General features: G+C 34.8%; 1 protein-coding gene across 1 annotated transcript; it reads left to right on the top strand.

Moving 5' to 3' along the window:
* The first annotated feature begins 3 nt into the window (after positions 1–3).
* LOC145901809 (uncharacterized) lies at positions 4–26,446 on the top strand. The gene is made up of 82 exons (XM_082989610.1): positions 4–16; positions 1,259–1,459; positions 2,481–2,648; positions 2,785–2,904; positions 2,993–3,160; positions 3,303–3,422; positions 3,549–3,716; positions 3,853–3,972; positions 4,061–4,228; positions 4,371–4,490; positions 4,617–4,784; positions 4,921–5,040; positions 5,129–5,296; positions 5,989–6,108; positions 6,197–6,364; positions 6,507–6,626; positions 6,753–6,920; positions 7,057–7,176; positions 7,265–7,432; positions 7,569–7,688; positions 7,777–7,944; positions 8,087–8,206; positions 8,333–8,500; positions 8,637–8,756; positions 8,845–9,012; positions 9,155–9,274; positions 9,401–9,568; positions 9,705–9,824; positions 9,913–10,080; positions 10,223–10,342; positions 10,469–10,636; positions 10,773–10,892; positions 10,981–11,148; positions 11,291–11,410; positions 11,537–11,704; positions 11,841–11,960; positions 12,049–12,216; positions 12,359–12,478; positions 12,606–12,773; positions 12,910–13,029; positions 13,118–13,285; positions 13,428–13,547; positions 13,674–13,841; positions 13,978–14,097; positions 14,186–14,353; positions 14,496–14,615; positions 14,742–14,909; positions 15,046–15,165; positions 15,254–15,421; positions 16,120–16,239; positions 16,328–16,495; positions 16,638–16,757; positions 16,884–17,051; positions 17,194–17,313; positions 17,402–17,569; positions 17,712–17,831; positions 17,958–18,125; positions 18,268–18,387; positions 18,476–18,643; positions 18,786–18,905; positions 19,032–19,199; positions 19,342–19,461; positions 19,550–19,717; positions 19,860–19,979; positions 20,106–20,273; positions 20,416–20,535; positions 20,624–20,791; positions 20,934–21,053; positions 21,180–21,347; positions 21,490–21,609; positions 21,698–21,865; positions 22,008–22,127; positions 22,254–22,421; positions 22,564–22,683; positions 22,772–22,939; positions 23,600–23,719; positions 23,846–24,013; positions 24,156–24,275; positions 24,364–24,381; positions 24,450–24,662; positions 25,512–25,709; positions 26,221–26,446. The coding sequence occupies exons 2-82, from the start codon at positions 1,279–1,281 to the stop codon at positions 26,229–26,231; spliced, it is 11,565 nt and encodes a 3,854-aa protein (XP_082845736.1). The 5' UTR covers positions 4–16; positions 1,259–1,278; the 3' UTR covers positions 26,232–26,446.
* The last annotated feature ends 1,515 nt before the right edge of the window (positions 26,447–27,961 follow it).

The raw sequence follows: 27,961 nt of genomic DNA, 5'->3' as shown, positions 1-27,961 counted from the left end.
GAAACAACACCAGAAGGTAAAATGTTTTGAATTTTTTATAAAATGTCATTAAATGAAAGAAACACATCTTCGTTTTGCACTAATGCGTATAGAACAATTTTTAAATAGAATAACATTTTCAGGCTCTACAACTTATCCTATTTCTGCCACTGATACAACAATAGGTGAATAATTAGTTTTAATATTGTCCACACATATCGTTACACAAATTTCGTTTGCTTCATTACACAAATTCGCTGAACGACAGTTTATATTAGGCATATACTGCACAACACTGGGTAAAAATCAAAAATTGTGTATCGGGACATAGCTACAATATTTTGTCCGTAATCGAAATTACGTTTTTGTTTACATGGGGCCACATGAACTTGAACACATTAACTTCATCACGTGAACTTGAACACATGAACTTGAACAATAACTAGTGTTGTACCGCAGTTTAACTTAGCTTCGGACCGAAACCGAATATTGTATACCGAATACAATTTAGACGAATAAACCAAATCATTTACGTCCTGAGAACCAATGCGTTACACTTTTGGCAAAAATGCGACCGAATGAAAGCAAGTACTACAAGTGTGGCAGTGCGTATCACTGCACATTTTTCAGGTCACGCTGCAGCGCGTTTTACACACGTGGTGTGCTGTAGCCAACGCGTCATCACGAACAAAGCAAATTTTTTGTTGGGCATTGGTGGCCATGTTGTTCGAATACACCCTGTGGCCTAAACATGTACAAAGTCTTGCTGTTGTTCTCATGCTTATTCCTCTGGACACATTTTGAACTTGTTTAGAGTTTGATATAAGTGAGTGAAGGTAAAGAAACGTGATTCACTCGAGTTATGACGTTGGTACTGATTTTTATTTTTAAATCCATGTCATGTTTACGCACTACTTGTATGATTCATTGGGGTTTACGCTTGTTTCGTTTTCCTTCTGCTAACCCCATCACCCCTGATTTTTTACGCTTGATCTGTGAAGCTTGCTACTTCTTCGCGATCATTTTGATTGCCCCGCTGAGCGTTTTTCTCCATCTCTATTTTTTCCATCTTCGCCGACGAGGAGAAAACCTATTTCTAACACGAAGATTCGAGACTATTTCGATAGGACCGCTTTGAAAGTCAGCATAGTCCTACCGCATTTAAGAAATATTTTGATTTGCTGGGGAAATGATTTGGTAATCTGAAAAAGTATTTTTAAGTATGTTTAAGTCAGGTATACCATGTGCAATTGGTTCTACTACACCATATTTTTTTCAGGCATTTTGCCTCCGTCTGTAATGTGTACAAACCCTACAACGCCACCTAACGGTTTCTCTCTTCCTGTGGGAAAGACTTCATGGAACGTCAACGAACCTGTGACATTCCAATGTAACTCTGGATACACTAGACAAGGTTCAGGAGGTGCTGTTTGCCTTTCAAACGGATTATTCTCATCACATGACACCGTTTGTATTGGTGGTAAGTCGTCTACTTCAGGGGTTTCCAAACTGGGGTTCCGCATAGGTTGCACAGTGGGTCCCTTGACGATATTGTAAGAAAATCAAACTGATGTATTGCAAACAGTACGTACACAGTAACATAAAATTGTCGCATTGATTCGTAAGTTTTCGCAATCTTAAATAGTTGTTGACCTATTTAAATATCAAAAAATTTCCACCGTTTATCTCCGGCCATTCTAATCACACAATCGGCTGTTTTGCGAGTATGTCTTGTGCGGCCAAGCACGTGAATAACGTACGGATTAGTGCATACATAATAGGTTTAGGTATGGTGTTGCCATGCTTGGTAATTAGCTAAAAAATCTACCAAGGTTCAACTGTGGCATTGCGACGCTTGCGCGGCGTGTGGTTGTAAGGTATCAACCCGTTGAAGGCTCGAACATGTTTGCCTTATATGAGTTTAGCCCTATAGTGACTAAGTTAAATATCTCTAAGGTGCCTTGCATAAAACTGAATATTTTTCCTGTTGTGCCTAGAAAAAAGTTATGATCAAAATACTGTTTTTGGGGGGCCGTGGTTATGAACAATATTCGGCCGGTAAACATTTATAGCCTATCGTTGGAAAGATTTTTGTGTAAGCTTTGCAATGTTAGTATAATTGTCTTTCCCGTCGAACTGTAGCCAAAGTTATGAGGAAAAGACTGATTCTTGTTATGACGATCATACTTAATATTCAGTCGGTAAACATAGAGCCCCCACGAAATCGCGCGCAAGTTAGGTATCGCTGTAAAGGGATTTTTATGGGCTTTCCGACGGTGGTTGAAATATTTTTCCTGTTGACCTATGAAAAAAGTAATAGCTGAAAAATTTAATCTACTGAAAATAAAATCCCTCTCAATTTATCACCTGATTTCAGTGATATGTAGTGGTGCTGTAGTGGCTTGACATTAATATTAAGCGTGCAGCAAAATCAATTTCCTACAAAAATTCAAAGAAAAAAAGAACAGTGTGGCCAGAAACTATTAGCAATTATTTTACAGATTTATGCATCAAACAACCCAACCAACTGGATTTTGGAGATGGCACGTTAGTGCAGTTCCCTTGCCCAGCAGGTTGCCAACAAACATCAAATCGTTTGTGGGGAACTGAAGTTTATACAGATGATTCTTACATCTGTGCAGCTGCAATTCATGATGGGAAAATTTCTGGTAAAGTTTTTTTGTGATTAGTTTCACTTAATTTGCTACAATACTGTGTATGATTTCTGTACAAATGAAATTTATTTTGCTGTTAATCAATGACAAGCAAATATTTAAAAAATCATAATACTTTCATCACTTTCAGACACTGGTGGATTGGTCACTGTATATCTAACTAGTGGATTAACATCTTATACTGGAAGCCTTCAAAATGGAATCACCAGTAAATCTTATGGAAGTTGGTCAAGATCATTTGCTTTTAGCAGTAAGTTGGACAATGAAATCCTAATGTTTTCTTTGTTGATTTGTTTTACCTGACCTATTTGACAAAAAACTTACATTTCCATTTTCAGATCCTTGCACTAAACAAGGTAAACAGTTGGAATTTGATGGAGAAAGCTCTGCATCATACACTTGTCCATCTGGTTGTCAACAAACCTCATCACATTTGTGGGGAACTGAAGTTTATACAGATTATTCTTACATCTGTGCAGCTGCAATTCATGATGGGAAAATTTCTGGTAAAATTTTTTTTATGATTAGTTTCACTTAATTTGCTACAATCCAATGCTGTGTGTGATTTCTGTACAAATGAAATTTATTTTGCTGTTCATCAATGACAAGCAAATATTTAAAAAATCATAATACTTTCATCACTTTCAGACACTGGCGGATTGGTCACTGTTTATGTAACTGGTGGATTAACATCTTATACTGGAAGCACTCAAAATGGAATCACCAGTAAATCTTATGGAAGTCGGTCAAGATCATTTGCTTTTAGCAGTAAGTTGGACAATGAAATCCTAATGTTTTCTTTGTTGATTTGTTTTACCTGACCTATTTGACAAATAACTTACAGTTATATTTTTATTATGAATTGCATTGAAACTTTTAGCAATTATTTTACAGATTTATGCATCAAACAACCCAACCAACTGGATTTTGGAGATGGCACGTTAGTGCAGTTCCCTTGCCCAGCAGGTTGCCAAAAAACATCAAATCGTTTGTGGGGAACTGAAGTTTATACAGATGATTCTTACATCTGTGCAGCTGCAATTCATGATGGAAAAATTTCTGGTAAAGTTTTTTTGTGATTAGTTTCACTTAATTTGCTACAATACTGTGTATGATTTCTGTACAAATGAAATTTATTTTGCTGTTAATCAATGACAAGCAAATATTTAAAAAATCATAATACTTTCATCACTTTTAGACACTGGTGGATTGGTCACTGTATATCTAACTAGTGGATTAACATCTTATACTGGAAGCCTTCAAAATGGAATCACCAGTAAATCTTATGGAAGTTGGTCAAGATCATTTGCTTTTAGCAGTAAGTTGGACAATGAAATCCTAATGTTTTCTTTGTTGATTTGTTTTACCTGACCTATTTGACAAAAAACTTACATTTCCATTTTCAGATCCTTGCACTAAACAAGGTAAACAGTTGGAATTTGATGGAGAAAGCTCTGCATCATACACTTGTCCATCTGGTTGTCAACAAACCTCATCACATTTGTGGGGAACTGAAGTTTATACAGATTATTCTTACATCTGTGCAGCTGCAATTCATGATGGGAAAATTTCTGGTAAAATTTTTTTTATGATTAGTTTCACTTAATTTGCTACAATCCAATGCTGTGTGTGATTTCTGTACAAATGAAATATATTTTGCTGTTCATCAATGACAAGCAAATATTTAAAAAATCATAATACTTTCATCACTTTCAGACACTGGCGGATTGGTCACTGTTTATGTAACTGGTGGATTAACATCTTATACTGGAAGCACTCAAAATGGAATCACCAGTAAATCTTATGGAAGTCGGTCAAGATCATTTGCTTTTAGCAGTAAGTTGGACAATGAAATCCTAATGTTTTCTTTGTTGATTTGTTTTACCTGACCTATTTGACAAATAACTTACAGTTATATTTTTATTATGAATTGCATTGAAACTTTTAGCAATTATTTTACAGATTTATGCATCAAACAACCCAACCAACTGGATTTTGGAGATGGCACGTTAGTGCAGTTCCCTTGCCCAGCAGGTTGCCAACAAACATCAAATCGTTTGTGGGGAACTGAAGTTTATACAGATGATTCTTACATCTGTGCAGCTGCAATTCATGATGGGAAAATTTCTGGTAAAGTTTTTTTGTGATTAGTTTCACTTAATTTGCTACAATACTGTGTATGAATTCTGTACAAATGAAATTTATTTTGCTGTTAATCAATGACAAGCAAATATTTAAAAAATCATAATACTTTCATCACTTTCAGACACTGGTGGATTGGTCACTGTATATCTAACTAGTGGATTAACATCTTATACCGGAAGCCTTCAAAATGGAATCACCAGTAAATCTTATGGAAGTTGGTCAAGATCATTTGCTTTTAGCAGTAAGTTGGACAATGAAATCCTAATGTTTTCTTTGTTGATTTGTTTTACCTGACCTATTTGACAAAAAACTTACATTTCCATTTTCAGATCCTTGCACTAAACAAGGTAAACAGTTGGAATTTGATGGAGAAAGCTCTGCATCATACACTTGTCCATCTGGTTGTCAACAAACCTCATCACATTTGTGGGGAACTGAAGTTTATACAGATTATTCTTACATCTGTGCAGCTGCAATTCATGATGGGAAAATTTCTGGTAAAATTTTTTTTATGAGTAGTTTCACTTAATTTGCTACAATCCAATGCTGTGTGTGATTTCTGTACAAATGAAATTTATTTTGCTGTTCATCAATGACAAGCAAATATTTAAAAAATCATAATACTTTCATCACTTTCAGACACTGGCGGATTGGTCACTGTTTATGTAACTGGTGGATTAACATCTTATACTGGAAGCACTCAAAATGGAATCACCAGTAAATCTTATGGAAGTCGGTCAAGATCATTTGCTTTTAGCAGTAAGTTGGACAATGAAATCCTAATGTTTTCTTTGTTGATTTGTTTTACCTGACCTATTTGACAAATAACTTACAGTTATATTTTTATTATGAATTGCATTGAAACTTTTAGCAATTATTTTACAGATTTATGCATCAAACAACCCAACCAACTGGATTTTGGAGATGGCACGTTAGTGCAGTTCCCTTGCCCAGCAGGTTGCCAACAAACATCAAATCGTTTGTGGGGAACTGAAGTTTATACAGATGATTCTTACATCTGTGCAGCTGCAATTCATGATGGGAAAATTTCTGGTAAAGTTTTTTTGTGATTAGTTTCACTTAATTTGCTACAATACTGTGTATGAATTCTGTACAAATGAAATTTATTTTGCTGTTAATCAATGACAAGCAAATATTTAAAAAATCATAATACTTTCATCACTTTCAGACACTGGTGGATTGGTCACTGTATATCTAACTAGTGGATTAACATCTTATACCGGAAGCCTTCAAAATGGAATCACCAGTAAATCTTATGGAAGTTGGTCAAGATCATTTGCTTTTAGCAGTAAGTTGGACAATGAAATCCTAATGTTTTCTTTGTTGATTTGTTTTACCTGACCTATTTGACAAAAAACTTACATTTCCATTTTCAGATCCTTGCACTAAACAAGGTAAACAGTTGGAATTTGATGGAGAAAGCTCTGCATCATACACTTGTCCATCTGGTTGTCAACAAACCTCATCACATTTGTGGGGAACTGAAGTTTATACAGATTATTCTTACATCTGTGCAGCTGCAATTCATGATGGGAAAATTTCTGGTAAAATTTTTTTTATGAGTAGTTTCACTTAATTTGCTACAATCCAATGCTGTGTGTGATTTCTGTACAAATGAAATTTATTTTGCTGTTCATCAATGACAAGCAAATATTTAAAAAATCATAATACTTTCATCACTTTCAGACACTGGCGGATTGGTCACTGTTTATGTAACTGGTGGATTAACATCTTATACTGGAAGCACTCAAAATGGAATCACCAGTAAATCTTATGGAAGTCGGTCAAAATCATTTGCTTTTAGCAGTAAGTTGGACAATGAAATCCTAATGTTTTCTTTGTTGCTTTGTTTTACCTGACCTATTTGACAAATAACTTACAGTTATATTTTTATTATGAATTGCATTGAAACTTTTAGCAATTATTTTACAGATTTATGCATCAAACAACCCAACCAACTGGATTTTGGAGATGGCACGTTAGTGCAGTTCCCTTGCCCAGCAGGTTGCCAACAAACATCAAATCGTTTGTGGGGAACTGAAGTTTATACAGATGATTCTTACATCTGTGCAGCTGCAATTCATGATGGGAAAATTTCTGGTAAAGTTTTTTTGTGATTAGTTTCACTTAATTTGCTACAATACTGTGTATGATTTCTGTACAAATGAAATTTATTTTGCTGTTAATCAATGACAAGCAAATATTTAAAAAATCATAATACTTTCATCACTTTCAGACACTGGTGGATTGGTCACTGTATATCTAACTAGTGGATTAACATCTTATACCGGAAGCCTTCAAAATGGAATCACCAGTAAATCTTATGGAAGTTGGTCAAGATCATTTGCTTTTAGCAGTAAGTTGGACAATGAAATCCTAATGTTTTCTTTGTTGATTTGTTTTACCTGACCTATTTGACAAAAAACTTACATTTCCATTTTCAGATCTTTGCACTAAACAAGTTAAACAGTTGGAATTTGATGGAGAAAGCTCTGCATCATACACTTGTCCATCTGGTTGTCAACAAACCTCATCACATTTGTGGGGAACTGAAGTTTATACAGATTTTTCTTACATCTGTGCAGCTGCAATTCATGATGGGAAAATTTCTGGTAAAATTTTTTTGTGATTAGTTTCACTTAATTTGCTACAATACTGTGTATGAATTCTGCACAAATGAAATTTATTTTGCTGTTAATCAATGACAAGCAAATATTTAAAAAATCATAATACTTTCATCACTTTCAGACACTGGCGGATTGGTCACTGTTTATGTAACTGGTGGATTAACATCTTATACTGGAAGCACTCAAAATGGAATCACCAGTAAATCTTATGGAAGTTGGTCAAGATCATTTGCTTTTAGCAGTAAGTTGGACAATGAAATCCTAATGTTTTCTTTGTTGATTTGTTTTACCTGACCTATTTGACAAAAAACTTACATTTCCATTTTCAGATCTTTGCACTAAACAAGTTAAACAGTTGGAATTTGATGGAGAAAGCTCTGCATCATACACTTGCCCAGCAGGTTGCCAACAAACATCAAATCGTTTGTGGGGAACTGAAGTTTATACAGATTATTCTTACATCTGTGCAGCTGCAATTCATGATGGGAAAATTTCTGGTAAAATTTTTTTTTTGATTAGTTTCACTTAATTTGCTACAATCCAATGCTGTGTGTCATTTCTGTACAAATGAAATTTATTTTGCTGTTCATCAATGACAAGCAAATATTTAAAAAATCATAATACTTTCATCACTTTCAGACACTGGCGGATTGGTCACTGTTTATGTAACTGGTGGATTAACATCTTATACTGGAAGCACTCAAAATGGAATCACCAGTAAATCTTATGGAAGTCGGTCAAAATCATTTGCTTTTAGCAGTAAGTTGGACAATGAAATCCTTATGTTTTCTTTGTTGATTTGTTTTACCTGACCTATTTGACAAATAACTTACAGCTATATTTTTATTATGAATTGCATTGAAACTTTTAGCAATTATTTTACAGATTTATGCATCAAACAACCCAACCAACTGGATTTTGGAGATGGCACGTTAGTGCAGTTCCCTTGCCCAGCAGGTTGCCAACAAACATCAAATCGTTTGTGGGGAACTGAAGTTTATACAGATGATTCTTACATCTGTGCAGCTGCAATTCATGATGGGAAAATTTCTGGTAAAGTTTTTTTGTGATTAGTTTCACTTAATTTGCTACAATACTGTGTATGATTTCTGTACAAATGAAATTTATTTTGCTGTTAATCAATGACAAGCAAATATTTAAAAAATCATAATACTTTCATCACTTTCAGACACTGGTGGATTGGTCACTGTATATCTAACTAGTGGATTAACATCTTATACCGGAAGCCTTCAAAATGGAATCACCAGTAAATCTTATGGAAGTTGGTCAAGATCATTTGCTTTTAGCAGTAAGTTGGACAATGAAATCCTAATGTTTTCTTTGTTGATTTGTTTTACCTGACCTATTTGACAAAAAACTTACATTTCCATTTTCAGATCTTTGCACTAAACAAGGTAAACAGTTGGAATTTGATGGAGAAAGCTCTGCATCATACACTTGTCCATCTGGTTGTCAACAAACCTCATCACATTTGTGGGGAACTGAAGTTTATACAGATTATTCTTACATCTGTGCAGCTGCAATTCATGATGGGAAAATTTCTGGTAAAATTTTTTTTATGATTAGTTTCACTTAATTTGCTACAATCCAATGCTGTGTGTGATTTCTGTACAAATGAAATATATTTTGCTGTTCATCAATGACAAGCAAATATTTAAAAAATCATAATACTTTCATCACTTTCAGACACTGGCGGATTGGTCACTGTTTATGTAACTGGTGGATTAACATCTTATACTGGAAGCACTCAAAATGGAATCACCAGTAAATCTTATGGAAGTCGGTCAAGATCATTTGCTTTTAGCAGTAAGTTGGACAATGAAATCCTAATGTTTTCTTTGTTGATTTGTTTTACCTGACCTATTTGACAAATAACTTACAGTTATATTTTTATTGTGAATTGCATTGAAACTTTTAGCAATTATTTTACAGATTTATGCATCAAACAACCCAACCAACTGGATTTTGGAGATGGCACGTTAGTGCAGTTCCCTTGCCCAGCAGGTTGCCAACAAACATCAAATCGTTTGTGGGGAACTGAAGTTTATACAGATGATTCTTACATCTGTGCAGCTGCAATTCATGATGGGAAAATTTCTGGTAAAGTTTTTTTGTGATTAGTTTCACTTAATTTGCTACAATACTGTGTATGAATTCTGTACAAATGAAATTTATTTTGCTGTTAATCAATGACAAGCAAATATTTAAAAAATCATAATACTTTCATCACTTTCAGACACTGGTGGATTGGTCACTGTATATCTAACTAGTGGATTAACATCTTATACCGGAAGCCTTCAAAATGGAATCACCAGTAAATCTTATGGAAGTTGGTCAAGATCATTTGCTTTTAGCAGTAAGTTGGACAATGAAATCCTAATGTTTTCTTTGTTGATTTGTTTTACCTGACCTATTTGACAAAAAACTTACATTTCCATTTTCAGATCCTTGCACTAAACAAGGTAAACAGTTGGAATTTGATGGAGAAAGCTCTGCATCATACACTTGTCCATCTGGTTGTCAACAAACCTCATCACATTTGTGGGGAACTGAAGTTTATACAGATTATTCTTACATCTGTGCAGCTGCAATTCATGATGGGAAAATTTCTGGTAAAATTTTTTTTATGATTAGTTTCACTTAATTTGCTACAATCCAATGCTGTGTGTGATTTCTGTACAAATGAAATTTATTTTGCTGTTCATCAATGACAAGCAAATATTTAAAAAATCATAATACTTTCATCACTTTCAGACACTGGCGGATTGGTCACTGTTTATGTAACTGGTGGATTAAAATCTTATACTGGAAGCACTCAAAATGGAATCACCAGTAAATCTTATGGTAGTCGGTCAAGATCATTTGCTTTTAGCAGTAAGTTGGACAATGAAATCCTAATGTTTTCTTTGTTGATTTGTTTTACCTGACCTATTTGACAAATAACTTACAGTTATATTTTTATTATGAATTGCATTGAAACTTTTAGCAATTATTTTACAGATTTATGCATCAAACAACCCAACCAACTGGATTTTGGAGATGGCACGTTAGTGCAGTTCCCTTGCCCAGCAGGTTGCCAACAAACATCAAATCGTTTGTGGGGAACTGAAGTTTATACAGATGATTCTTACATCTGTGCAGCTGCAATTCATGATGGGAAAATTTCTGGTAAAGTTTTTTTGTGATTAGTTTCACTTAATTTGCTACAATACTGTGTATGATTTCTGTACAAATGAAATTTATTTTGCTGTTAATCAATGACAAGCAAATATTTAAAAAATCATAATACTTTCATCACTTTCAGACACTGGTGGATTGGTCACTGTATATCTAACTAGTGGATTAACATCTTATACCGGAAGCCTTCAAAATGGAATCACCAGTAAATCTTATGGAAATTGGTCAAGATCATTTGCTTTTAGCAGTAAGTTGGACAATGAAATCCTAATGTTTTCTTTGTTGATTTGTTTTACCTGACCTATTTGACAAAAAACTTACATTTCCATTTTCAGATCCTTGCACTAAACAAGGTAAACAGTTGGAATTTGATGGAGAAAGCTCTGCATCATACACTTGCCCAGCAGGTTGCCAACAAACATCAAATCGTTTGTGGGGAACTGAAGTTTATACAGATTATTCTTACATCTGTGCAGCTGCAATTCATGATGGGAAAATTTCTGGTAAAATTTTTTTTATGATTAGTTTCACTTAATTTGCTACAATCCAATGCTGTGTGTGATTGCTGTACAAATGAAATTTATTTTGCTGTTCATCAATGACAAGCAAATATTTAAAAAATCATAATACTTTCATCACTTTCAGACACTGGCGGATTGGTCACTGTTTATGTAACTGGTGGATTAAAATCTTATACTGGAAGCACTCAAAATGGAATCACCAGTAAATCTTATGGTAGTCGGTCAAGATCATTTGCTTTTAGCAGTAAGTTGGACAATGAAATCCTAATGTTTTCTTTGTTGATTTGTTTTACCTGACCTATTTGACAAATAACTTACAGCTATATTTTTATTATGAATTGCATTGAAACTTTTAGCAATTATTTTACAGATTTATGCATCAAACAACCCAACCAACTGGATTTTGGAGATGGCACGTTAGTGCAGTTCCCTTGCCCAGCAGGTTGCCAACAAACATCAAATCGTTTGTGGGGAACTGAAGTTTATACAGATGATTCTTACATCTGTGCAGCTGCAATTCATGATGGGAAAATTTCTGGTAAAGTTTTTTTGTGATTAGTTTCACTTAATTTGCTACAATACTGTGTATGATTTCTGTACAAATGAAATTTATTTTGCTGTTAATCAATGACAAGCAAATATTTAAAAAATCATAATACTTTCATCACTTTCAGACACTGGTGGATTGGTCACTGTATATCTAACTAGTGGATTAACATCTTATACTGGAAGCCTTCAAAATGGAATCACCAGTAAATCTTATGGAAGTTGGTCAAGATCATTTGCTTTTAGCAGTAAGTTGGACAATGAAATCCTAATGTTTTCTTTGTTGATTTGTTTTACCTGACCTATTTGACAAAAAACTTACATTTCCATTTTCAGATCCTTGCACTAAACAAGGTAAACAGTTGGAATTTGATGGAGAAAGCTCTGCATCATACACTTGTCCATCTGGTTGTCAACAAACCTCATCACATTTGTGGGGAACTGAAGTTTATACAGATTATTCTTACATCTGTGCAGCTGCAATTCATGATGGGAAAATTTCTGGTAAAATTTTTTTTATGATTAGTTTCACTTAATTTGCTACAATCCAATGCTGTGTGTGATTTCTGTACAAATGAAATTTATTTTGCTGTTCATCAATGACAAGCAAATATTTAAAAAATCATAATACTTTCATCACTTTCAGACACTGGCGGATTGGTCACTGTTTATGTAACTGGTGGATTAAAATCTTATACTGGAAGCACTCAAAATGGAATCACCAGTAAATCTTATGGTAGTCGGTCAAGATCATTTGCTTTTAGCAGTAAGTTGGACAATGAAATCCTAATGTTTTCTTTGTTGATTTGTTTTACCTGACCTATTTGACAAATAACTTACAGTTATATTTTTATTATGAATTGCATTGAAACTTTTAGCAATTTTTTTTACAGATTTATGCATCAAACAACCCAACCAACTGGATTTTGGAGATGGCACGTTAGTGCAGTTCCCTTGCCCAGCAGGTTGCCAACAAACATCAAATCGTTTGTGGGGAACTGAAGTTTATACAGATGATTCTTACATCTGTGCAGCTGCAATTCATGATGGGAAAATTTCTGGTAAAGTTTTTTTGTGATTAGTTTCACTTAATTTGCTACAATACTGTGTATGATTTCTGTACAAATGAAATTTATTTTGCTGTTAATCAATGACAAGCAAATATTTAAAAAATCATAATACTTTCATCACTTTCAGACACTGGTGGATTGGTCACTGTATATCTAACTAGTGGATTAACATCTTATACTGGAAGCCTTCAAAATGGAATCACCAGTAAATCTTATGGAAGTTGGTCAAGATCATTTGCTTTTAGCAGTAAGTTGGACAATGAAATCCTAATGTTTTCTTTGTTGATTTGTTTTACCTGACCTATTTGACAAAAAACTTACATTTCCATTTTCAGATCCTTGCACTAAACAAGGTAAACAGTTGGAATTTGATGGAGAAAGCTCTGCATCATACACTTGCCCAGCAGGTTGCCAACAAACATCAAATCGTTTGTGGGGAACTGAAGTTTATACAGATTATTCTTACATCTGTGCAGCTGCAATTCATGATGGGAAAATTTCTGGTAAAATTTTTTTTATGATTAGTTTCACTTAATTTGCTACAATCCAATGCTGTGTGTGATTTCTGTACAAATGAAATTTATTTTGCTGTTCATCAATGACAAGCAAATATTTAAAAAATCATAATACTTTCATCACTTTCAGACACTGGCGGATTGGTCACTGTTTATGTAACTGGTGGATTAAAATCTTATACTGGAAGCACTCAAAATGGAATCACCAGTAAATCTTATGGTAGTCGGTCAAGATCATTTGCTTTTAGCAGTAAGTTGGACAATGAAATCCTAATGTTTTCTTTGTTGATTTGTTTTACCTGACCTATTTGACAAATAACTTACAGTTATATTTTTATTATGAATTGCATTGAAACTTTTAGCAATTATTTTACAGATTTATGCATCAAACAACCCAACCAACTGGATTTTGGAGATGGCACGTTAGTGCAGTTCCCTTGCCCAGCAGGTTGCCAACAAACATCAAATCGTTTGTGGGGAACTGAAGTTTATACAGATGATTCTTACATCTGTGCAGCTGCAATTCATGATGGGAAAATTTCTGGTAAAGTTTTTTTGTGATTAGTTTCACTTAATTTGCTACAATACTGTGTATGATTTCTGTACAAATGAAATTTATTTTGCTGTTAATCAATGACAAGCAAATATTTAAAAAATCATAATACTTTCATCACTTTCAGACACTGGTGGATTGGTCACTGTATATCTAACTAGTGGATTATCATCTTATACTGGAAGCCTTCAAAATGGAATCACCAGTAAATCTTATGGAAGTTGGTCAAGATCATTTGCTTTTAGCAGTAAGTTGGACAATGAAATCCTAATGTTTTCTTTGTTGATTTGTTTTACCTGACCTATTTGACAAAAAACTTACATTTCCATTTTCAGATCTTTGCACTAAACAAGGTAAACAGTTGGAATTTGATGGAGAAAGCTCTGCATCATACACTTGCCCAGCAGGTTGCCAACAAACATCAAATCGTTTGTGGGGAACTGAAGTTTATACAGATTATTCTTACATCTGTGCAGCTGCAATTCATGATGGGAAAATTTCTGGTAAAATTTTTTTTATGATTAGTTTCACTTAATTTGCTACAATCCAATGCTGTGTGTGATTTCTGTACAAATGAAATTTATTTTGCTGTTCATCAATGACAAGCAAATATTTAAAAAATCATAATACTTTCATCACTTTCAGACACTGGCGGATTGGTCACTGTTTATGTAACTGGTGGATTAAAATCTTATACTGGAAGCACTCAAAATGGAATCACCAGTAAATCTTATGGTAGTCGGTCAAGATCATTTGCTTTTAGCAGTAAGTTGGACAATGAAATCCTAATGTTTTCTTTGTTGATTTGTTTTACCTGACCTATTTGACAAATAACTTACAGTTATATTTTTATTATGAATTGCATTGAAACTTTTAGCAATTATTTTACAGATTTATGCATCAAGCAACCCAACCAACTGGATTTTGGAGATGGCACGTTAGTGCAGTTCCCTTGCCCAGCAGGTTGCCAACAAACATCAAATCGTTTGTGGGGAACTGAAGTTTATACAGATGATTCTTACATCTGTGCAGCTGCAATTCATGATGGGAAAATTTCTGGTAAAGGTTTTTTGTGATTAGTTTCACTTAATTTGCTACAATACTGTGTATGATTTCTGTACAAATGAAATTTATTTTGCTGTTAATCAATGACAAGCAAATATTTAAAAAATCATAATACTTTCATCACTTTCAGACACTGGTGGATTGGTCACTGTATATCTAACTAGTGGATTAACATCTTATACTGGAAGCCTTCAAAATGGAATCACCAGTAAATCTTATGGAAGTTGGTCAAGATCATTTGCTTTTAGCAGTAAGTTGGACAATGAAATCCTAATGTTTTCTTTGTTGATTTGTTTTACCTGACCTATTTGACAAAAAACTTACATTTCCATTTTCAGATCCTTGCACTAAACAAGGTAAACAGTTGGAATTTGATGGAGAAAGCTCTGCATCATACACTTGTCCATCTGGTTGTCAACAAACCTCATCACGTTTGTGGGGAACTGAAGTTTATAGAGATGATTCTTACATCTGTGCAGCTGCAATTCATGATGGGAAAATTTCTGGTAAAATTTTTTTTATGATTAGTTTCACGTAATTTGCTACAATCCAATGCTGTGTGTGATTTCTGTACAAATGAAATTTATTTTGCTGTTCATCAATGACAAGCAAATATTTAAAAAATCATAATACTTTCATCACTTTCAGACACTGGCGGATTGGTCACTGTTTATCTAACTAGTAGATTAACATCTTATGCTGGAAGCACTCAAAATGGAATCACCAGTAAATCTTATGGAATTTGGTCAAGATCATTTGCTTTTAGCAGTAAGTTGGACAATGAAATCCTAATGTTTTCTTTGTTGATTTGTTTTACCTGACCTATTTGACAAATAACTTACAGTTATATTTTTATTACGAATTGCATTGAAACTTTTAGCAATTATTTTACAGATTTATGCATCAAACAACCCAACCAACTGGATTTTGGAGATGGCACGTTAGTGCAGTTCCCTTGCCCAGCTGGTTGCCAGCAAACATCAAATCGTTTGTGGGGAACTGAAGTTTATACAGATGATTCTTTCATCTGTGCAGCTGCAATTCATGATGGGAAAATTTCTGGTAAAGTTTTTTTTATGATTAGTTTCACTTGATTTGCTACAATCCAATGCTGTGTGTGATTACTGTACAAATGAAATTTATTTTGCTCTTCATCAATGACAAGCAAATATTTAAAAAATCATAATACTATCATCACTTTCAGACACTGGTGGATTGGTCACTGTTTATCTAACTAGTGGATTAACATCTTATACTGGAAGCACTCAAAATGGAATCACCAGTAAATCTTACGGAAGTTGGTCAAGATCATTTGCTTTTAGCAGTAAGTTGGACAATGAAATCCCAATGTTTTCTTTGTTGATTTGTTTTACCTGACCTATTTGACAAAAAACTTACATTTCCATTTTCAGATCCTTGCACTAAACAAGGTAAACAGTTGGAATTTGATGGAGAAAGCTCTGCATCATACACTTGTCCATCTGGTTGTCAACAAACCTCATCACGTTTGTGGGGAACTGAAGTTTATAGAGATGATTCTTACATCTGTGCAGCTGCAATTCATGATGGGAAAATTTCTGGTAAAATTTTTTTTATGATTAGTTTCACTTAATTTGCTACAATCCAATGCTGTGTGTGATTTCTGTACAAATGAAATTTATTTTGCTGTTCATCAATGACAAGCAAATATTTAAAAAATCATAATACTTTCATCACTTTCAGACACTGGCGGATTGGTCACTGTTTATCTAACTAGTAGATTAACATCTTATGCTGGAAGCACTCAAAATGGAATCACCAGTAAATCTTATGGAAGTTGGTCAAGATCATTTGCTTTTAGCAGTAAGTTGGACAATGAAATCCTAATGTTTTCTTTGTTGATTTGTTTTACCTGACCTATTTGACAAATAACTTACAGTTATATTTTTATTATGAATTGCATTGAAACTTTTAGCAATTATTTTACAGATTTATGCATCAAACAACCCAACCAACTGGATTTTGGAGATGACACGTTAGTGCAGTTCCCTTGCCCAGCTGGTTGCCAGCAAACATCAAATCGTTTGTGGGGAACTGAAGTTTATACAGATGATTCTTACATCTGTGCAGCTGCAATTCATGATGGGAAAATTTCTGGTAAAGTTTTTTTTATGATTAGTTTCACTTGATTTGCTACAATCCAATGCTGTGTGTGATTACTGTACAAATGAAATTTATTTTGCTGTTCATCAATGACAAGCAAATATTTAAAAAATCATAATACTATCATCACTTTCAGACACTGGTGGATTGGTCACTGTATATTTAACTAGTGGATTAACATCTTATACTGGAAGCCTTCAAAATGGAATCACCAGTAAATCTTACGGAAGTTGGTCAAGATCATTTGCTTTTAGCAGTAAGTTGGACAATGAAATCCCAATGTTTTCTTTGTTGATTTGTTTTACCTGACCTATTTGACAAAAAACTTACATTTCCATTTTCAGATCCTTGCACTAAACAAGGTAAACAGTTGGAAGTTGATGGAGAAAGCTCTGCATCATACCCTTGTCCATCTGGTTGCCAACAAACCTCATCACGTTTGTGGGGAACTGAAGTTTATACAGATGATTCTTACATCTGTGCAGCTGCAATTCATGATGGGAAAATTTCTGGTAAAGTTTTTTTTATAATTAGTTTCACTTGATTTGCTACAATCCAATGCTGTGTGTGATTACTGTACAAATGAAATTTATTTTGCTCTTCATCAATGACAAGCAAATATTTAAAAAATCATAATACTTTCATCACTTTCAGACACTGGTGGATTGGTCACTGTTTATCTAACTAGTGGATTAACATCTTATACTGGAAGCACTCAAAATGGAATCACCAGTAAATCTTACGGAAGTTGGTCAAGATCATTTGCTTTTAGCAGTGAGTTGGACAATGAAATCCCAATGTTTTCTTTGTTGAATTGTTTTACCTGACCTATTTGACAAATAACTTACAGTTATATTTTTATTACGAATTGCATTGAAACTTTTAGCAATTATTTTACAGATTTATGCATCAAACAACCCAACCAACTGGATTTTGGAGATGGCACGTTAGTGCAGTTCCCTTGCCCAGCTGGTTGCCAGCAAACATCAAATCGTTTGTGGGGAACTGAAGTTTATACAGATGATTCTTTCATCTGTGCAGCTGCAATTCATGATGGGAAAATTTCTGGTAAAGTTTTTTTTATGATTAGTTTCACTTGATTTGCTACAATCCAATGCTGTGTGTGATTTCTGTACAAATGAAATTTATTTTGCTCTTCATCAATGACAAGCAAATATTTAAAAAATCATAATACTATCATCACTTTCAGACACTGGTGGATTGGTCACTGTTTATCTAACTAGTGGATTAACATCTTATACTGGAAGCACTCAAAATGGAATCACCAGTAAATCTTACGGAAGTTGGTCAAGATCATTTGCTTTTAGCAGTAAGTTGGACAATGAAATCCCAATGTTTTCTTTGTTGATTTGTTTTACCTGACCTATTTGACAAAAAACTTACATTTCCATTTTCAGATCCTTGCACTAAACAAGGTAAACAGTTGGAATTTGATGGAGAAAGCTCTGCATCATACACTTGTCCATCTGGTTGTCAACAAACCTCATCACGTTTGTGGGGAACTGAAGTTTATAGAGATGATTCTTACATCTGTGCAGCTGCAATTCATGATGGGAAAATTTCTGGTAAAATTTTTTTTATGATTAGTTTCACTTAATTTGCTACAATCCAATGCTGTGTGTGATTTCTGTACAAATGAAATTTATTTTGCTGTTCATCAATGACAAGCAAATATTTAAAAAATCATAATACTTTCATCACTTTCAGACACTGGCGGATTGGTCACTGTTTATCTAACTAGTAGATTAACATCTTATGCTGGAAGCACTCAAAATGGAATCACCAGTAAATCTTATGGAAGTTGGTCAAGATCATTTGCTTTTAGCAGTAAGTTGGACAATGAAATCCTAATGTTTTCTTTGTTGATTTGTTTTACCTGACCTATTTGACAAATAACTTACAGTTATATTTTTATTATGAATTGCATTGAAACTTTTAGCAATTATTTTACAGATTTATGCATCAAACAACCCAACCAACTGGATTTTGGAGATGACACGTTAGTGCAGTTCCCTTGCCCAGCTGGTTGCCAGCAAACATCAAATCGTTTGTGGGGAACTGAAGTTTATACAGATGATTCTTACATCTGTGCAGCTGCAATTCATGATGGGAAAATTTCTGGTAAAGTTTTTTTTATGATTAGTTTCACTTGACTTGCTACAATCCAATGCTGTGTGTGATTACTGTACAAATGAAATTTATTTTGCTGTTCATCAATGACAAGCAAATATTTAAAAAATCATAATACTATCATCACTTTCAGACACTGGTGGATTGGTCACTGTATATTTAACTAGTGGATTAACATCTTATACTGGAAGCCTTCAAAATGGAATCACCAGTAAATCTTACGGAAGTTGGTCAAGATCATTTGCTTTTAGCAGTAAGTTGGACAATGAAATCCCAATGTTTTCTTTGTTGATTTGTTTTACCTGACCTATTTGACAAAAAACTTACATTTCCATTTTCAGATCCTTGCACTAAACAAGGTAAACAGTTGGAATTTGATGGAGAAAGCTCTGCATCATACCCTTGTCCATCTGGTTGCCAACAAACCTCATCACGTTTGTGGGGAACTGAAGTTTATACAGATGATTCTTACATCTGTGCAGCTGCAATTCATGATGGGAAAATTTCTGGTAAAGTTTTTTTTATAATTAGTTTCACTTGATTTGCTACAATCCAATGCTGTGTGTGATTACTGTACAAATGAAATTTATTTTGCTCTTCATCAATGACAAGCAAATATTTAAAAAATCATAATACTTTCATCACTTTCAGACACTGGTGGATTGGTCACTGTTTATCTAACTAGTGGATTAACATCTTATACTGGAAGCACTCAAAATGGAATCACCAGTAAATCTTACGGAAGTTGGTCAAGATCATTTGCTTTTAGCAGTGAGTTGGACAATGAAATCCCAATGTTTTCTTTGTTGAATTGTTTTACCTGACCTATTTGACAAATAACTTACAGTTATATTTTTATTACGAATTGCATTGAAACTTTTAGCAATTATTTTACAGATTTATGCATCAAACAACCCAACCAACTGGATTTTGGAGATGGCACGTTAGTGCAGTTCCCTTGCCCAGCTGGTTGCCAGCAAACATCAAATCGTTTGTGGGGAACTGAAGTTTATACAGATGATTCTTTCATCTGTGCAGCTGCAATTCATGATGGGAAAATTTCTGGTAAAGTTTTTTTTATGATTAGTTTCACTTGATTTGCTACAATCCAATGCTGTGTGTGATTTCTGTACAAATGAAATTTATTTTGCTCTTCATCAATGACAAGCAAATATTTAAAAAATCATAATACTATCATCACTTTCAGACACTGGTGGATTGGTCACTGTTTATCTAACTAGTGGATTAACATCTTATACTGGAAGCACTCAAAATGGAATCACCAGTAAATCTTACGGAAGTTGGTCAAGATCATTTGCTTTTAGCAGTAAGTTGGACAATGAAATCCCAATGTTTTCTTTGTTGATTTGTTTTACCTGACCTATTTGACAAAAAACTTACATTTCCATTTTCAGATCCTTGCACTAAACAAGGTAAACAGTTGGAATTTGATGGAGAAAGCTCTGCATCATACACTTGTCCATCTGGTTGTCAACAAACCTCATCACGTTTGTGGGGAACTGAAGTTTATAGAGATGATTCTTACATCTGTGCAGCTGCAATTCATGATGGGAAAATTTCTGGTAAAATTTTTTTTATGATTAGTTTCACTTAATTTGCTACAATCCAATGCTGTGTGTGATTTCTGTACAAATGAAATTTATTTTGCTGTTCATCAATGACAAGCAAATATTTAAAAAATCATAATACTTTCATCACTTTCAGACACTGGCGGATTGGTCACTGTTTATCTAACTAGTAGATTAACATCTTATGCTGGAAGCACTCAAAATGGAATCACCAGTAAATCTTATGGAAGTTGGTCAAGATCATTTGCTTTTAGCAGTAAGTTGGACAATGAAATCCTAATGTTTTCTTTGTTGATTTGTTTTACCTGACCTATTTGACAAATAACTTACAGTTATATTTTTATTATGAATTGCATTGAAACTTTTAGCAATTATTTTACAGATTTATGCATCAAACAACCCAACCAACTGGATTTTGGAGATGACACGTTAGTGCAGTTCCCTTGCCCAGCTGGTTGCCAGCAAACATCAAATCGTTTGTGGGGAACTGAAGTTTATACAGATGATTCTTACATCTGTGCAGCTGCAATTCATGATGGGAAAATTTCTGGTAAAGTTTTTTTTATGATTAGTTTCACTTGACTTGCTACAATCCAATGCTGTGTGTGATTACTGTACAAATGAAATTTATTTTGCTGTTCATCAATGACAAGCAAATATTTAAAAAATCATAATACTATCATCACTTTCAGACACTGGTGGATTGGTCACTGTATATTTAACTAGTGGATTAACATCTTATACTGGAAGCCTTCAAAATGGAATCACCAGTAAATCTTACGGAAGTTGGTCAAGATCATTTGCTTTTAGCAGTAAGTTGGACAATGAAATCCCAATGTTTTCTTTGTTGATTTGTTTTACCTGACCTATTTGACAAAAAACTTACATTTCCATTTTCAGATCCTTGCACTAAACAAGGTAAACAGTTGGAATTTGATGGAGAAAGCTCTGCATCATACCCTTGTCCATCTGGTTGCCAACAAACCTCATCACGTTTGTGGGGAACTGAAGTTTATACAGATGATTCTTACATCTGTGCAGCTGCAATTCATGATGGGAAAATTTCTGGTAAAGTTTTTTTTATAATTAGTTTCACTTGATTTGCTACAATCCAATGCTGTGTGTGATTACTGTACAAATGAAATTTATTTTGCTCTTCATCAATGACAAGCAAATATTTAAAAAATCATAATACTTTCATCACTTTCAGACACTGGTGGATTGGTCACTGTTTATCTAACTAGTAGATTAACATCTTATGCTGGAAGCACTCAAAATGGAATCACCAGTAAATCTTATGGAAGTTGGTCAAGATCATTTGCTTTTAGCAGTAAGTTGGACAATGAAATCGTAATTTTTTCTTTGTTGATTTGTTTTACCTGACCTATTTGACAAATAACTGACAGTTATATTTTTATTATGAATTGCATTGAAACTTTTAGCAATTATTTTACAGATTTATGCATCAAACAACCCAACCAACTGGATTTTGGAGATGGCACGTTAGTGCAGTTCCCTTGCCCAGCTGGTTGCCAGCAAACATCAAATCGTTTGTGGGGAACTGAAGTTTATACAGATGATTCTTTCATCTGTGCAGCTGCAATTCATGATGGGAAAATTTCAGGTAAAGTTTTTTTTATGATTAGTTTCACTTGATTTGCTACAATCCAATGCTGTGTGTGATTACTATACAAATGAAATTTATTTTGCTCTTCATCAATGACAAGCAAATATTTAAAAAATCATAATACTATCATCACTTTCAGACACTGGTGGATTGGTCACTGTTTATCTAACTAGTGGATTAACATCTTATACTGGAAGCACTCAAAATGGAATCACCAGTAAATCTTACGGAAGTTGGTCAAGATCATTTGCTTTTAGCAGTGAGTTGGACAATGAAATCCCAATGTTTTCTTTGTTGAATTGTTTTACCTGACCTATTTGACAAAAAACTTACATTTCCATTTTCAGATCCTTGCACTAAACAAGGTAAACAGTTGGAATTTGATGGAGAAAGCTCTGCATCATACACTTGTCCATCTGGTTGTCAACAAACCTCATCACGTTTGTGGGGAACTGAAGTTTATAGAGATGATTCTTACATCTGTGCAGCTGCAATTCATGATGGGAAAATTTCTGGTAAAATTTTTTTTATGATTAGTTTCACTTAATTTGCTACAATCCAATGCTGTGTGTGATTACTATACAAATGAAATTTATTTTGCTCTTCATCAATGACAAGCAAATATTTAAAAAATCATAATACTATCATCACTTTCAGACACTGGTGGATTGGTCACTGTTTATCTAACTAGTGGATTAACATCTTATACTGGAAGCACTCAAAATGGAATCACCAGTAAATCTTACGGAAGTTGGTCAAGATCATTTGCTTTTAGCAGTGAGTTGGACAATGAAATCCCAATGTTTTCTTTGTTGATTTGTTTTACCTGACCTATTTGACAAAAAACTTACATTTCCATTTTCAGATCCTTGCACTAAACAAGGTAAACAGTTGGAATTTGATGGAGAAAGCTCTGCATCATACACTTGTCCATCTGGTTGTCAACAAACCTCATTACGTTTGTGGGGAACTGAAGTTTATAGAGATGATTCTTACATCTGTGCAGCTGCAATTCATGATGGGAAAATTTCTGGTAAAATTTTTTTTATGATTAGTTCTACTTAATTTGCTACAATCCAATGCTGTGTGTGATTTCTGTAGAAATGAAATTTATTTTGCTGTTCATCAATGACAAGCAAATATTTAAAACATCATAATACTTTCATCACTTTCAGACACTGGCGGATTGGTCACTGTTTATGTAACTGGTGGATTAACATCTTATACTGGAAGCACTCAAAATGGAATCACCAGTAAATCTTATGGAAGTTGGTCAAGATCATTTGCTTTTAGCAGTAAGTTGGACAATGAAATCCTAATGTTTTCTTTGTTGATTTGTTTTACCTGACCTATTTGACAAATAACTTACAGCTATATTTTTATTATGAATTGCATTGAAACTTTGAGCAATTATTTTACAGATTTATGCATCAAACAACCAAACCAACTGGATTTTGGAGATGACACGTTAGTGCAGTTCCCTTGCCCAGCTGGTTGCCAACAAACATCAAATCGTTTGTGGGGAACTGAAGTTTATACAGATGATTCTTACATCTGTGCAGCTGCAATTCATGATGGGAAAATTTCTGGTAAAGTTTTTTTTATGATTAGTTTCACTTGACTTGCTACAATCCAATGCTGTGTGTGATTACTGTACAAATAAAATTTATTTTGCTGTTCATCAATGACAAGCAAATATTTAAAAAATCATAATACTATCATCACTTTCAGACACTGGTGGATTGGTCACTGTATATCTAACTAGTGGATTAACATCTTATACTGGAAGCCTTCAAAATGGAATCACCAGTAAATCTTATGGAAGTTGGTCAAGATCATTTGCTTTTAGCAGTAAGTTGGACAATGAAATCCTAATGTTTTCTTTGTTGATTTGTTTTACATGACCTATTTGACAAAAAACTTACATTTCCATTTTCAGATCCTTGCACTAAACAAGGTAAACAGTTGGAAGAATAAAAGGTTACAAAAGTCAGTTGACTATTTTAGTACGACTTGCTGTTTTAGGTTCTGTACCGCCGTCACCACCACCACCACCACCTGCTAGTTGCTCCCCAACGCCCCCAGAAAACGGTTTCTTCGTTCCGCCGGAAATTACGTCATTTCCCATTAACTCGCCTTTTACGGTCGGTTGCAAAGACGGTTATGTGCTGGACGGTCTTGCCCGGAGCATATGTGTATCTACAGGAACACTAGCTGTGCCATTTGGAAAATGTATACGTAAGTGTTTCAATTTTACCCAAAAGACTCGTTTCACTGCCTTCCTTTATCACACCATTGTGGGTATGCTTTCTCGAAAAATCCCATTGTGGGCACTGTGCATATGAAAACCAATTGTGGGCATTGTGCATCTGACAACCAATTGCAGGCATTGTGCATCTAAAAACTAATTGTAGGCATTGTGCATCTGAAAACCAATTGTAGGCATTGTGCATCTGAAAACCAATTGAAGGCATTGTGCATCTAAAAACTAATTGTAGGCATTGTGCATCTGAAAACCAATTGTAGGCATTGTGCATCTGAAAACCAATTGTAGGCATTGTGCATCTGAAAACCAGTTGCAGGCATTGTGCATCTGAAAACCAATTGTGAGCACTGTACATCTGAAAACCAATACAACCTTTTCTGATATCTCTACCTGGGGATATAAAGGGAGTACAGAGGTTACAATAACTTACAGTGGTATCGTAGCCAACCTGGGTCAAACATACTTTTCCAATTAGAGCGAGATACCCGAAAAACATAATGCCGACGACCTGTTGGAAGAAAAAAATGCAATAATTAGTGAGTGGTTTTGCTGTTTCAACTCCAAACACATAAGTTCAGAGGTGGGATTTAAATTTTTTGTCAGCCGGTTCAATCACAAAAGTCATATTTTTCAGCCGATTCTGTTACAAAAATCCATTGACAGTAACCAGTAATGCTAACCGGTTCGCTGATCTCATAAAATTTCGTGAGACAGTTCCATAACACCGGTGCGAACCGGCTGAATCCCACCACTGCATAAGTTCATATATCCTTCTGGCTGGTTGGCGAAGCTCGTTTTTGAACCTTGACCCCGAATTTCAGTTATTCAGCCCCCTGTCCCAACCGTATGCGTTCCGGCCAATCCAGTTAATGGATACGTGAAGCCGAGAGCCCAGACGGAGTACCCTATCAGTATCGTTTTTGAGTACGAATGTGATGACGGTTACAATCTGGTCGGTCCGACGATAAATATGTGCACTTCATCCACCAATTTTGTTGTCCACCCACCGACATGCGTTCGTAAGTAATCTGCACAAAGCAGAGAAAAAACTTTCATCTCTTTAAGCTACTCTATCTACAGCAGTGGTTCCCAACCGATGGTACGCGAACCACTAAAGGTACGCAGAAGGTACCTAGGTGGTATGCGAGAACGTTAGACAAAAATGTTAGAATTATTTTAAAATAATAACACTTATGTATGGTCTTGTTTTTGAACAACGCGATTTTAAACAATATTTTTTTTACACTCAGACGAAAGTGAAATACAAAAGCCACCAAACTAGCAATATTTATACTGAATAGTCAGCACGACAGTATAGCATTGCAGCTCATAGATTATTATTTCCCCATTCTATTCAAACGGCCACAACGATTTCCACGTATTGCTACAGATCACATTTAATGAAAAGTTGTTTTTCCAAAGTTAAAAACGAAAATAGGAAAACGTGTTTTTCCAAAGAATCAAGAAAAAATTGTTTCGCTGAACAGCAACGTCATTGTCTTATTTAAATATATGACGTGTTTTTTGTAGCTTCTATTTGAGGAGGTGGAACAACTGCAGATCCAATAACCCAACCAACCTCCATCCAAAGAAGAAATCCTAGCATCTGTTCAATATATTTTCTCTCTTGTCTCAGAAAAAGTATTTCATGAAAAATCAATCGTTTTTTGTGTGAAACGTCAAGGACTTTAACGAAAACAGCTTTTCGCCAAGCTTTGTAGGCCTAAAATGTTTTAAATGTGCGTAACATTGTGCGCGAGCAAGCAATAAAATCTTCTAAATAGTGTTCGCAACAGTACAGAAAGTCTCAAATGAGACAACTAGAATCATATGTCGATGAGCTTCCGATACGAGACAGAAGTTTTACTTGTATTCATATGGATTTGTCAATTTTTTATGGTTGAGTGTTGATGTAAACCAGGAAGGGACGCGCACTATTTGTTTGTCAGGGGCGCTCTAAATGGTGATAAGTCAAGAAAAATGACCTTGAATGTGGAAACACAAGGTTCACAGGCTTCGCAGCCTATAGGCATTGCATATTTTTTAGCTGGTTCTGTTACAAAATCCATTGACAGTCCCACGTAATGCTAACCGGTTCGCTGATCTCATAAATTTCGTGAGACGGTTCTACAGAACCAGAACCGGTGCGAAACGGCTGCATAATGGATCAGCCATTTTTCCCGACAAATCGGAGCGAGATCTTAAAAATCAAGCTCCCGGTGAGGTTTAAACTCACGACCCTGGGCTAACCACGCCCTACGCTCTACAAACTGAGCCCACAAAAACTGCCCCAAACACCCTAAAATTCGCCATGACAACAGAACGCACATGTGCGCTCATTCAACCATAAATTTAAGCTAAATGCATCACTGCTTTGCTTGGTGGGCATTTCTACACGGTGGGCATTTCCCAGCACCAAAACTTATTTTCATAGAAATATCAATATGCGTCCTAAATAGGTTACAAAAGTCAGTTGACTATTTTAGTACGACGTGCTGTTTTAGGTTCTGTACCACCGACACCATCGATACCACCACAACCTGTTAGTTGTTCCCCAACGCCCCCAGAAAACGGTTTCTTCGTTCCGCCGGAAATTACGTCATTCCCCATTAACTCGCCTTTTATGGTCGGTTGCAAAGATGGCTATGTACTGGACGGTCTTGCCCGAAGCCTATGAGTATCTACAGGGACACTCGCTGTGCCATTTGGAAAATGTATACGTAAGTGTTTCAATTTTATTCAAAAGTCACGTTTCAGTGCGTTCCTTTACCTCACCATTGTGGGTATACTTTCTCTAAAAAAAAAACCATTGTGGGCACTGTGCATATGAAAACCAATTGTGAGCACCGTGCATCTGAAAACTAATTGTGGGCACTGTGTATCTATTCAAACGACCACAACAATTTCCACGCTTTCCTACTGATAACATTTAATGAAAACTTGTTTTTCCAAAGTTAAAAACGAAAATCGGAAAATGTGTTTTTCCAAGGAATCAAGAAAAAATTGTTTCGCTAAACAGCAACATCACTTAAATATATGACGTGTTTTTTGTAGCTTCTATTTGAGGAGGTGAAACAACTGCAGATCCAATAACCCAACTAACCTCCATCCAAAGAAGAAGTCCTAACATCTGTTCAATATTTTCTCTCTTGTCTCAGAAAAAGTGTTTTCATGAAAAATCAATCGTTTTTTGTGTGGAACGTCAAGGACTTTAACGAGAACAGCTTTTCGCCAAGCTTTGTAGGCCTAAAGTGTTTTAAATATGCGTGAC

Source organism: Ascidia mentula, chromosome 5 (genome assembly GCF_947561715.1).
Source record: "Ascidia mentula chromosome 5, kaAscMent1.1, whole genome shotgun sequence".
Taxonomy (NCBI): Eukaryota; Metazoa; Chordata; class Ascidiacea; order Phlebobranchia; family Ascidiidae; genus Ascidia; species Ascidia mentula.
Note: the sequence above shows the minus strand (reverse complement) of the source record. Positions and strands in the feature narration are given on the sequence as shown.

Coding starts and splice junctions, on each gene's coding strand:
- LOC145901809 (XM_082989610.1), top strand. CDS start 1,279: ATGTGTACAAACCCTACAACGCCACCTAACGGTTTCTCTCTTCCTGTG. Junction 15,422..16,119: donor TCATGATGGGAAAATTTCTG/GTAAAATTTTTT, acceptor CATCACTTTCAG/ACACTGGTGGATTGGTCACT. Junction 17,052..17,193: donor TCATGATGGGAAAATTTCTG/GTAAAGTTTTTT, acceptor CATCACTTTCAG/ACACTGGTGGATTGGTCACT.